Source organism: Apodemus sylvaticus, chromosome 1 (assembly GCF_947179515.1).
Source record: "Apodemus sylvaticus chromosome 1, mApoSyl1.1, whole genome shotgun sequence".
Classification (NCBI taxonomy): Eukaryota; Metazoa; Chordata; class Mammalia; order Rodentia; family Muridae; genus Apodemus; species Apodemus sylvaticus.
The window spans coordinates 153,507,660-153,520,089 of NC_067472.1; the positions used below are offsets into that span (position 1 = coordinate 153,507,660).

At 33.5% G+C, this 12,430-nt stretch overlaps 1 protein-coding gene across 4 annotated transcripts in view; it reads right to left on the reverse strand.

Moving 5' to 3' along the window:
- Positions 1-3,760: 3,760 nt before the first annotated feature.
- Positions 3,761-12,430, reverse strand: part of Ube3a (ubiquitin protein ligase E3A) — a 73,759-nt gene continuing 65,089 nt past the window's right edge. For all 4 annotated transcript variants that reach the window (XM_052161520.1, XM_052161518.1, XM_052161521.1 and 1 more), the window contains 2 exons: positions 11,120-11,263; positions 3,761-10,131 (listed from right to left, as the gene is read on the reverse strand). In XM_052161520.1, coding sequence (XP_052017480.1) covers positions 10,011-10,131; positions 11,120-11,263 — 265 coding nt within the window. In that variant the 3' untranslated portion in view covers positions 3,761-10,010. The remainder of the gene's footprint in view (positions 10,132-11,119; positions 11,264-12,430) is intronic.

A 12,430-nucleotide genomic window follows, 5' to 3' on the forward strand; every position in this document is an offset into this window, starting at 1 on the left:
GAACAAGGCATAAAATGCTAATTCTCCACTAGAAATAAAAAGACTAGTATTTCATACAAGGATATCCTTTCAAAAATTTTGCTATAACTGACATTAGCTGAAATATTACCTTGTATGACGACAAAAAAAAAAGAAAAGAAAAAGAAAAAGAAAAAGGAACAAAAAACTGAATTCACACCACTAAGCTCATTACTAAAGAACTGAAGGTGTTACTAGATAACTAAAGACACAACTAACTTCAGGCTTATGTCCCTTAAAGTGCTGTTATACATGACAACTTCACACATATTGTTTTCACTTTATTATTTCCCCTTATGAGTTGGTTATGTAAAAACAGAAAATGAAAAGATGGTAGAGATGAAGGCAAAAAATATCCTTACATAAATAACTGATTTACAAAAGCAAAATAAAGGATTTGGAGGAATAAGTTGGGAGTTGCATAGTACTGAACAGATTGTTTAAAGTCACACATAAAAACATGATGGATTTACCCACTATCATCTAAAGAATGAGAAACAAGCTGGTTTTCCATCTCATACATCTCATACATGTGTACCACTAAGACCTATACAAGATTGTGTTTTCCCTCCACAGTGGGAAGGTGTAAGGAGTATCTGAACAGGTAGTAAAGCTTCTTCTAGGATGAGTTTTCATATACAGGAACAATCTTTGTAATGATTTTTTTCTTAGCTTTTTATTATGGGGTAGTTTTGTAGAAATTTGCATGTATGGTCTGTTTGGTTACCCAGGACCTTTGTCTTTGCAATCATTTAATCTATACATGCATTTGACAGCCTAGGCATTGGGGATTTAAAAAAAAAAAAAGTGAAAGAAAAGTTGAAACTATTGCTACTCTAGGACATATCAATGAGAAACTGAGTCAATAACTAAAGCAATAGAAAAATATATACAAATACAGATGACCTGTATAAACTATGATCCATATTCACAAAAACACAGCATAAAGATATATCGGTCCTAAACACTATAGTTGGTGTTCTTGGTGGGAGTAGGTAAGAGATGCAAGAGTTTTAGAAACAACTTCGAAAATGCAGTTACATAATAGGCTAACTTGTACCACTCAATGTACATTTAGTTAGAAACTAGGATCCTTCTGTACACTCTTATCTTGAACACACTTCTTTCCATAGCTAGCTATGTGAATTGAGAGACCTTTTTCATTTGAATGAACAAATAAACTGGAAGGGAAAGGGATGTAGCTTTAAAAAGCACTTATCTAGTTTATAAGAGGACCAGTGCTCTTTCCCAAGTCTCCTTCCCAAGCCCATAAAAACCCAACTTATTACTGTGCTGAGATCCACTAAGGGTCAAACATCTCTATGAGGCAGATGGGACCAAAAAAGGTAACTGATGCCAATTAAGCGCTAATATTTCAATTATTTGAAATATTTTGATTTGGCTAACTAGATTTTGTAAGGTATATCTGGTTATTTAAAAGCTACAATGAGAATTGAGACTGCAATGGAGGGCATTTAGATAGTCCTATGGGAGATTGTAAGGAGGATGGAAATGAGACTCTTAAGACAATCTGCTCATTGTATGGTTCCAAAAAATATCTTCATAGTTTGATGTGGATTGAAGCTTGGAATACTGAGTAGAACACAGATAGGGTCAAACAAACCAATTCCTTTTTCTCATTTCCCTTTAATGTTGATTCTTTGTGTAACTCTCAAAGGATAGTAATTCCATAGATTTTGTCCTTTGTCATCTCTCTTCATCACTGTTCCCTGAAAGTACCCTAGGGAAATAGTAAGGATGATTGCCATGCAAGAGCCACTCATTTTCATCTTCAGTGAAGAATTCTCTAGACTTACCTTTTATTAATGTGGGACAAGTACCCTTAAATAATCTCAACACTATAACTCCCCTGCCTAAATCTGTTCCAGTGAAAATCCAACAATACCATTATCCGTCCATCATTCATACCTAGTATGTGAAATCTATTCTCCTGAGTCTTCTCTATCCCATACAATATCCCTTCTTTTTTATCATGCTACATCTTTCTGGAATTATAGCAACAATCTCATTAATGCAAAGAATATACTGACACTTAGGCTTTCCCAGTTCATATGGTAATAGAAGTATGAATTTATGTCTTTGAGTGTGTCTTTTCCATATAGCTGCCAAATCACATCCAGCTGCTTATCTCATCCCAATATCTCACCTGTTAAAATGCTCTTCTTTTCTGCCTGGTAACCATCTAATCCTTTAACACATAGTGTTTGGACCTCAATTTTCAGTCTAAACAGTACATTTATACATTCCTTCTATAAACGTGTTGTGCTTTGCACATATACATCCCAATTAGATCATCTCTGTGTAAAACACCTTAGCTGAGTAAAGCAGCTCTGCCTCCATCTAAAGCATCCAGTAACCTGCCAAGCACCTAATAGCCAATAGTACTTGAAAAGGTGTCAATGAAAATTTCAAACTTTTGTTAGGACAAAAGCAAGTTTTAAAATCTTTACTACAGAGATCTTTCTTCATCGTAGACATTATCCCGTTATTTGTTATCTCCTTTGCATAGGTCTACTTTGTTGAATGATACAGATTTTATGTCTGTATAGTACAGGTAGGGTGCAGAACAAGTCATTTACTTTAAACATTGTCTCTGGGGCTTTCGAGTGGTGAAACCTCAAGCTTTGAGATTTTTCTGTTCATAAACTTTTAATTTTACAAGTAATAAAGAGCATAAATAGCCAATAGCAGTGAAACATTAAAATGACCAACTCTTAATTGAAGACAAAAGTCTTCCTCTGGCTCAAGCCCTCCTACGGTAACTAAAAACACCCTCCCTGTTCTAACAGGTACTTAAGGAACGGTTTATGACAAGTGTAGTGAGGAGTGGTGTATTATAACTTTATTTCAGAATTTACCTTTTTGGCAATTCCAACTGGCTTGTCTGTTAGTTTGCAATGCTTCCTACCATAAAAGCTTCTTTACTGGATGGCACTCAGCTTCCAAATATATGGCTTACTAAGGAAGGAAACTTCAATAGGGTAATTTTCAAAATAGCTGATAGCAAATACCTTATAATAATGATACAGGTATGCTTCATGAGAAACACCCATCTGAACCCAAGATTGGTATTACATGCATTTTATTCTGCTGTCAAATGGCACTTAAGGCAATCTTACCTTGGAATCCTTTCAAGAGTCAATTACCTCTCCCAAGTCTTCCAGAATCTAAAGACCACAGAGATAACTCTCAAAGTATATTATTTCACACACATCTCACTGGATTTAAGAACAGTTGGAAAGCTCCAGGCATATTTTGAGACCAGTGTCAGTATTACCCTGATAGCAACCAGACAGGGATACCAAAACTACAAGCCAGTATCTTTTATGAATATAGGTGTGAATATGCTAAACAAAATACTAGCAAACCAAATCCAGCAGCATAGAAAATGGTTTATGTAGCATAGACAAGTGGGGTTATTCCAGGAATGCAAGGTTCTTTCAATACAAAATTCCATCAATGTAATACAACAGCTCAATAGAATAAAGGACAAAAACTACATGGCAACCTTATTAGATACAGAAGCATTTGACAAAATTCAATACTTTTTTTTTATTTTTTTTTTTAAAAAAAAAAGACTCAGTAAGGTAGGAATAGATGGAATATTTCTCTACTTGCAACATCTATGAAAATCCCACAGCTAATATCATATTTAATGGTGAAAGACCCAATGCTTTCCCACTACAATCAAAAACAGACAAACAACAACAACAAAAAGATGTACACTCTTGCCACTTCGCTTTAATATTATACTGGATGTGCTAGCCAGGGCACTTAGGCAGGGAAATCAAATAAAAAGAATCCAGATTGGAGAGGAAACAAAGGTATTTATATTCACAGATGTACAATCTTGTATAAAAAAATTAAAGACAGAATCAGCTCAGAATAGCTAAAGTACATAAGTTTAATACACAAAAAAATCAATTCGTTCTAGATGTAGCAATGAGTAATCCAGACAAATATTTTTTTTTAAAAAAAAAGTTGTTTGTAATAGCATCAAGTGGAAAACATTTAACTCAAAAAAGTCAAGATGTATAGAATACACTGAAACCTATGAAACCACACTGAAAGAAATTACAGACCTAAATAAGTAGAAAGACATTCCATGTTTATGGATTAGAAAATTTAATACTGTTAAAATACCAACAAATGCAATCTGATGTATCAATTTAACACAAAAACTATTAAAATCACAGGAGCTTTTTATGTAGAAATTAACAAATAGATACTAAAATTCATGTGGAATGCAAGGGACCCAGAATTAACAAATAGATACTAAAATTCATGTGGAATGCAAGGGACCCAGAATAGGTAAAATGATCTTGATGTAGATCAAAGCTAGAAAATTAACACATCCTAAATACAAAACTTACTTCAGAGCTATATTAATTAAGCTACGTTGATTAAGACAGTATGGTATTGGCATAAGGAGAGACATATAAGACAATGGAATAAAGTTCAAGAGTCCAAAATTAGCCATATTTATGGTCATTTGTATGTGTTTTTGACAAGGATAGAAAGCCCACTTATAAAGAAATTATTAGTCTTTGTAACAATTAGGTATTGTTCTACTAGATATTGACATATTCAAGAATGAAACTGGATCCCTACAATGCACCACATGCAAAAATGGACCAGAGACCTAAATTTAAGAACTAAAATTTTAAGATGCTTAAAAGATATAAGGGAAATGAAAACATGTATGCAAGGTGTTCATTGTTGTATTCATAATATGCAAAAAGCAGAAAGAACACACTATGCACAACCAAGTGGACAAGCAAAAAAATACAGTATATCAATACAATGACAATATTTATCCACAAAAGTACCAGTACATGCTACAACATAGAAGCAGTTTGAACTCATTATTTTGGGGTAGGTGGCAAAACAGACGAAAAGGCCACATATTTTATGACTCCATTAACATGAAATGACCAAATTAGGCAAATTCATAGGCATATGAAGATGAGTAGTTGCCAGGGGCTGGGGTTAAGAACAGGCAGTCACTCCTAAGGGTACAGAAAACTTTTTACAGTGATGAAAATGCCCTGGAATTATATAAAGACAATTTCACAACTCTGTGAATATACTATAACCACAAATTTTACACTTTTTAAAATGATGAGTTTTTATACTATGTGAATTACATCTAAAAGATGTGGAAAACACATCTCTTCCATTTAAAGGTGGATGATATTAGGTCAGCTTTTCCAAAATAAGTCTTAATTACAGACATTTCCAACAATCTCTCTCTCTCTCTCTCTCTCTCTCTCTCTCTCTCTCTCTCTCTCTCTCTCTCTCTCTCTCTCTCTCTCTCTCTCTCTCTCTCTCAAGCAAATGTTGGGAGAACTGCTCTCAGGATGTCTTCCAAGATGTTGTCTACCATCTGCATGGTAATTTCACTGTAACCACACAACCAGAGATAAGGTAAGAGTGGGTATAATCCAAGTTAAGGGAATGGCAGCGCCAATACTAAAATTCATAGTAGTTAGACTGAAGACTAACTTCAACCAACGTATACTATATTCCAGATACATTCCCTATCATTTTCTATGAATTTGTGGATAATGGAAAATCAAGATAATGATCCCAGGTTCCATGCATGTCAGCCTAGGAATCTTAATTTGTTTTTTAATTTAGTCATTTGTTTGTTTTTGCAAAAAGATGACAAATTTTACGTGGTCATGTAGACCCACTCTCATTTGTTATCCCTTTTCCTGCCTGGATGATTTTTCGTAAGGCATATAACCTCTGAAGTTACAGTAACTGATCTGTTTTGTGAAAATGAAGGACCACATGCACAGATATTTAAAATTCTTGTCAGAATTTATAGGATTTTGACGAGCAAAGTATAAGAAAATGTTAAATATGACTTACATATATTTACAGATGACAGCATCAGGAGGATTCCTCCATGAAAATTTGAGGGACTAGATAGTAATAGCAAAACAACTTAAGGAATCAGTTGCCATGACTGCTAGGAGAGTGAGAGTGGCATAAAGAAGTTGGTCCAGAGTACACCAGAAGACAGGATATAGAGTTACAAAACTGTCTTGCTTTCAACCATCTAGTTTTTTCAAATTTACTGACTTCTTTTTCCTGGGGCTGATATGATACAGTGATTCCAGAAAATCTATCCAAGAAATATATGCATGTATTTCTTGATTAAGGATTATCTGTGTACTAAGAGACAGACAAATCAGTACATGGTAATTTCCACTGTGGATTTACTCAGATTCCATACAAGAAAGAAGATGCTTTAAAAAAATAATGGGAAAATATCAAAGTTAAAACACAGGTAAGAAGGAAGGGTCGAAGTTCTGAAGGCCTCCTCAACTGTTCCAATAAATATGATTCACGAGGCTGTGACCAGGGATATGTAGGCTGCTATTACACTATGGAGGCACACTGTAAATAACTGAAGTCTTCATGAGAGTGATACTTTCAAAATTCCAACTTAAAGAATATGTGAGTTGTATAAGTCTAAGAAAAGGAATTTTGAGTAGCGATGTAAAGGGATTCTGGTGAACAGGAGGCAAATTATGCAGAAATCTATTTCATACAAACTGGGGGAAAATGTGCTTTATGAGAATGAAAAGAATTAGAAGTAGTTCAGAGTTAGAAAGATAATCTGAGTAAATCAGTGGTTTGGGGCCTGAAAAAAAGTACAATTAAAATAGGTTTGAGACTGTGAGAGGCTAAGGAACAGCTAAAGCCATGGTACATGTGGAAAGGTCAGAGGACAACTATGCAGAGTTGCTCTTTCCTTCCATGTTTATGTGGGGCCTAGGGAGATTATTCAGGTCAAGTTTTATATAGTGAGCACCTTTACCCACTAAGCCACCTCACCGGGCCTCAAAATTGACAGTTTTAAAGGAAGTAACAAGAAATGGCTAGGAGATTAAGAATTTTGTTTTTATCAGTACTGTTTTGTACTGTATTGACTTTGAGCTATCAGGATGATGTCCTGGAAATACAGGTCTGATTTGATATGAGATGTGAGATCCACAAGATACGAGATGAGAGAAATATCTTCGGGAATTACTTGAGTTCAGAGGAGTATCTCTAAGTACAATCAGGAGAATATCCACACAAGGTGTCTAGGAGTTGGGATGAAAAAGTGAGCCTTTCAGAAAGCTGTAGTCCAACTCTGCAAGGCTATCAAGGGTTAAAACAAGGGTTCTTTACTGTGGCAAATGGAAACTATTAGTATCATTGCAAGTACATCTTCAGTGAAATATTCCTGGATTAGCAGCCCTAACTTAGTAAATGCAGTACAAACATGCACCCAAATATTCTTGTAACTGTTACCAAAGTCAATTTTCTGATTTGAAAGTAGAAGAGGAAAAAAAAAAAGACCTCTGTCTGTATTGTGTAAACATTTTCCCTACCAAACACCAAGGACTGTTTTACACTCTGACATTGAGTAAGGAAAGAAAAGAGAAGAGAAGCAGCAAATGGAAGTTACTATTATTATTATTATTATTATTTTATTCTGGGGGCCCTGGGAAAAGTAGAAAGGATAAAAATACACCTTGGGATAAGCAATTAAAGGATGAACATCACAAAGAGTAGCCTCAGTAAAACACTTCTTTCTCTAGGATACTTGGATTCTTGAGGAAAAAAATTCTTTAAAAGAGGCCGATTTCAGCATAGCCACCTTATAAAAACAGGGAGTGATGCTGCAGTGATGCATGTGCCACATGTTAATACGAACAAGTTCTCTAAAGCCTCATTTATAGGTTTCTTTGATATATATGTTCCTACACAGGGATGTATTTTCAAATAAAGGTAAGGTTGTTGCAAATAAATTTGATCACACAATTAACTATACACCACGATATGTACACTCAATTTGTTTGCTGCAGCTGCCAAGTTTCCAGAAAAGCTCTGCTGAAGGCTGTGCTTTTATGCCGTAAGTTTGAAAACTTCTACGATACTAAAAGGTATTTTTTATTCATAAGTATTGTTCCATGAAAATCTAGTAAAGCAATGATGAAAAGGCAGCCACATTAACATGGTAACATGCCCAGAAAAACTGATTAGGAAGCAAGGTTTAGGCTTTTTTTTTTTCACTTCCTTTTAAATATATTGACATTATTTCTGTTTGATAATCTATATTATCATTTGAAAACTTTCACACAGATATAGTATCACAACTACTTCAATACTGTAGTGACAATAAACTGAAGTACACAAATCTCTTCATGAGTTTATTTTATAAAATATACCCACTTAATTTGTCTTCTTATCACTTTCATAATACATAAGAAGCACAGTGGACAAGATGCCCATTAAGATGACTATAGTCACATTTAGGGGGTCCTATAATCAAGGTAGCATACATACCATGACAGTGTTCTAAAGGCTAGCTCAGGAAAAAAAAACTCACTTTACCTTATCACAATATGGAACACACTGTTCTCTTTTCCCATTAAAGTATTTAAGCCACTGTTTAATTTAGCATTACAGTAAATAATAGTTCTGTCTCAACTACTACAAGAATGAAAATAATCCTAAAAGATATCCTTTTCGAAACCCTTCCAATGATTTGGAAGCTACAATTATCCCCTGCCAATTAAAAACATCAGGTTGATTTGCTCTAGTTGTTAAAACAATCAAGGCACAAGCTCAACAGGTTATCCGTAGCTTGTAGTAAAATGATATACCAGTATGTCTCTCCTTAGTTAAAAATACATAATTCTTTTATTTTGTTATGCAACAAAAGAAATTAACACAGACATAGAAGACTAGGGATGGGAAACTACATTAAATATCCAGTAATTTAAGCCTATTTGTACTTTAATATAGGACATGAAATCTTTAACACTTTTGAAGTAAATTTTAATTTGGGGGATATACAATTTAATTCTCAGAAGTACTAGTTCCATTCATTTCCAGGCCTGTTTACTGTGTAAATAAGTAACACAAGGCACAGTAGCTGTACTTTCTGTAATGCTGCAACACTGATCAAGTGCCTTGAAAATAGTTGATTAAACAAGATGATGGCAACAGAAGGGGGAGACTTTGGATTGTCTATTTAAAATCTCGGTAATAATAAAGATTCATTTTAAGTGCACTTTTACATGCTTATTTATACAACAAATTTTCTAATTTTGTTGCAATAGGCTTGACTATTCTATCATTTGGCCAGATGCACTTTCCCAAGTAAACTTAAACAACAAAAACAACAACAAAAACAACAACAACAAAAAAAATCCCTGTCCTTTCATATACTAAGAGGATTGGCTACTGAAACAGTTCATTGCAAGACACATGAAGACAACATACTGTGGCATGAGTTGTTTTAATTTGTTGTGCTGTTACTAAAGTTCTGAGGGCTGTGGTTCAAACATTCCAAGTTCTCCCTTCCATCTTTATTGATTCTCAAAATTTTGTACAGAAAACTTGTTGGGGGCTAAAACAGCAGTACTTGCACCACACTGTTTCTTTGACTTCAAGTTTCAAAAGCAAATTGTTAGAAAAAAAAGTTCCTGATTTGACTCAGATACAGGGACAAAAAAAAAAAAAAATAGCACATACTTGAAGATTACATGTTCTACAAATGGTGGCAATGTTTTCCTTGCGAGAATAGGTTCGATGGTATATATATTTTAAATACTCAAAAAGGCTCAACCTCAAGCAGTAATAAACACAAGCAAAAGTGATTTAACCCTTAAAATAAATATTCAGAAAAACCTCTCTGTACATACAAGTGAAAGAATATGTAACACTTTCACGCAAAAAAATAATTATAATAATAATAAAGAATTTGTTCATATATGCAGCTGAAATCTGCTGTTCCAGCCCACAATGTCCCCAATGAAGAAGGGAGGCACAGACATAGATGACTACTGTGGTTCACTATCTTACAGCCTTTTTATACTGGGACACTATTACCATCAATTATCCCTCACATTTATTTTTTTTTTAACTTTTTTCCTCTTTTTTTCTTTTTTCGTTTGTTTTGTTTACAGCATGCCAAATCCTTTGGCATATGTGATGGCCTTCAACAATCTCTCTTTAAGTTTTTCTTTGCTTGAGTATTCCGGTAGTAAAAGGACATTAAAGCAAGTATGAGATGTAGGTAACCTAAATAAAGAGAAAGGGAAAAACAGAAAAAATTATGAGTCATTGGGAATATGCTCAGTGTTAAATGCTCCTATTAGATGCATATCTTATTAGGATGATTTGTAATGAGAAACTACAGATTAAATAATCATAAACATTGTACTGTTTAGTTACAAAGATCAGTTGGGAACTTTATCCTATGAAATAATACAAATATTAAAATGATGCTGATGATAGTAACATTTATTATCTATTGAGTTGTCACTATGTTACCTATTGTTTTAGATACTTTACCAGTGAGTTCTTTAAATCTTCACACAACATTCTAATATCTTACTAAACCCACTTAAAAGCTGAAGTCACTAAACAACTTACTCTGAAGTTTAAAAAATATTCAAACCTAGTTTTTAAAGGTTTCAAAGTGCATGCTCTTTATATAGATTAGAAATATTGCTGGCAAAATGACAATGATAATGACAGATATAAATTAATTAAAAGTAGAGCCATGATGAATAAAATAATGTATAATTAACAGTAGTAAAAATATTTCTGTCCATGTATACCAGTCAACATACTACCTAAGACATATTGTTCAGCCCCACCATAAATAGTAAAGTATTTATGGAGAAAGAATACAATCAAAAGTCAGAATGATTTAACCCTAGAATAAGAAACTAGTATAAAGTAAAAGAACAGACAATCCTCTAAATTTTAGTGTAGCCATTCAAAATAGAAGGCTTTCTTAATAAACTATGAAACAAAGGGGTAATAAAACATAACTTGATAATGTCTATACTTAGGTAAGCTCCATAATTACTTAAGTACACTAATTTTTAAAAAAATTCCTCAAATCATGAAAGCAAAATATTCATCCAACTAATGTTTGCTGACTTGGATATTTCTATATAACTTCAGAAGAGTATATAGAGGCTAAATGTTGGCTCCGCTTGCATGTATGGAATATGGTAAAAAGGTTTACTGAGGGCACAGAGTTGCACTTTGATATTACCTTTCTGAATCAGGGCCATTTTTGGCTATAATCATCTTCAATTTTCCCAGTCCTCCAACAGGTGCTCTGTCTGTGCCCGTTGTAAACTGCAGGAAGAGTCTTTTCTGTTCATCTGTAAACGAATGAACAGTTTCCCAGAACTCCCTAATGAGAAACAATACAATACTGTTTTAATTTGGCATTCACTGCAAACAAGCTCATAGTACTACACCATTATTAAGGCCAATATCATAGTGAATATCAAAAATGCCAATCTACTCTAGACTATATTTTATTTACCATTCTCCCATTAACTCATTCATTACTAACCCTGTGAAAGCAGAGTGATAACAGATTTTGAAAACAATGTAAACAAATATTTCATTTTACACTTAATATGTACATTTTAGTCAGCCAGATTATATATCTTGTAAGAACTATATGTGGGGAAAATGTTTATATAACGCTTTTGCTCAAAACTCTACGTGAAAAGTACTTTTGCATTCCTAATGCTAAGTGGGATTTTTTTTCAAATTTACTTTATTGTAAAAAATACATGTATTTAGAAACCTCAGAAAATACCAAATGTTCAATATCCTATTCCCATTTCTAAAACCTCAATCCAAAATCTATCCAGATCTTCTCCAAAGCAAGAGAAAAGTGTAATAAGTATGTCTGTGTTCTATGTTGATAATAAAATTGGAAATTCAAGTAATAAATCCTCAAAGTTAAAGTAGAGAGAAATCATCCAAAGGATAAGCAGATAAGGATCAGAATAGGACAAAAAAATTGCACATACTGGAAGGACCAAAGAAAAAAGTAACAAAATTTTTCACAATTTTGGATAGATATGCCTAGGGAAGGAATTTTAATTAAAAAAAAAAAAAAAGATGTAAGTGAAAAGTAGAAGGCATTGAATCACATAAAGCAGAACCAAATCTTAAAGAAACAGCAGTAAAAGGTTTTCTCTCAGAGAAACCACTTAGAATGACTGTATTCTGCTTTGCTACCCTATGATATTTACTAACAGCAGGTCCATGGAAGAAAATATGTAAAAAAGTAAAGGATAAAGTCCAAATAGGAATATTATGAAGAGTCCTTCAAATGAGAGTTAAGGTTTTTGGCATAAGAAACTATGTAAAAAAGAATGAGTTGTGAAGAATATAAACTCTAATAGTTTAGCCAAGACATCTTGAATCAGAAATAAAAGATTTTAATAAATTCAAACAAAAATAATAACATTCTAGAAATAAAAGGTGATTCATAAATGAAGTAAGCAAGAGAGGGAAGTCTAGTATATGACAAACATCCAACATTTCTCCTTGACAACAG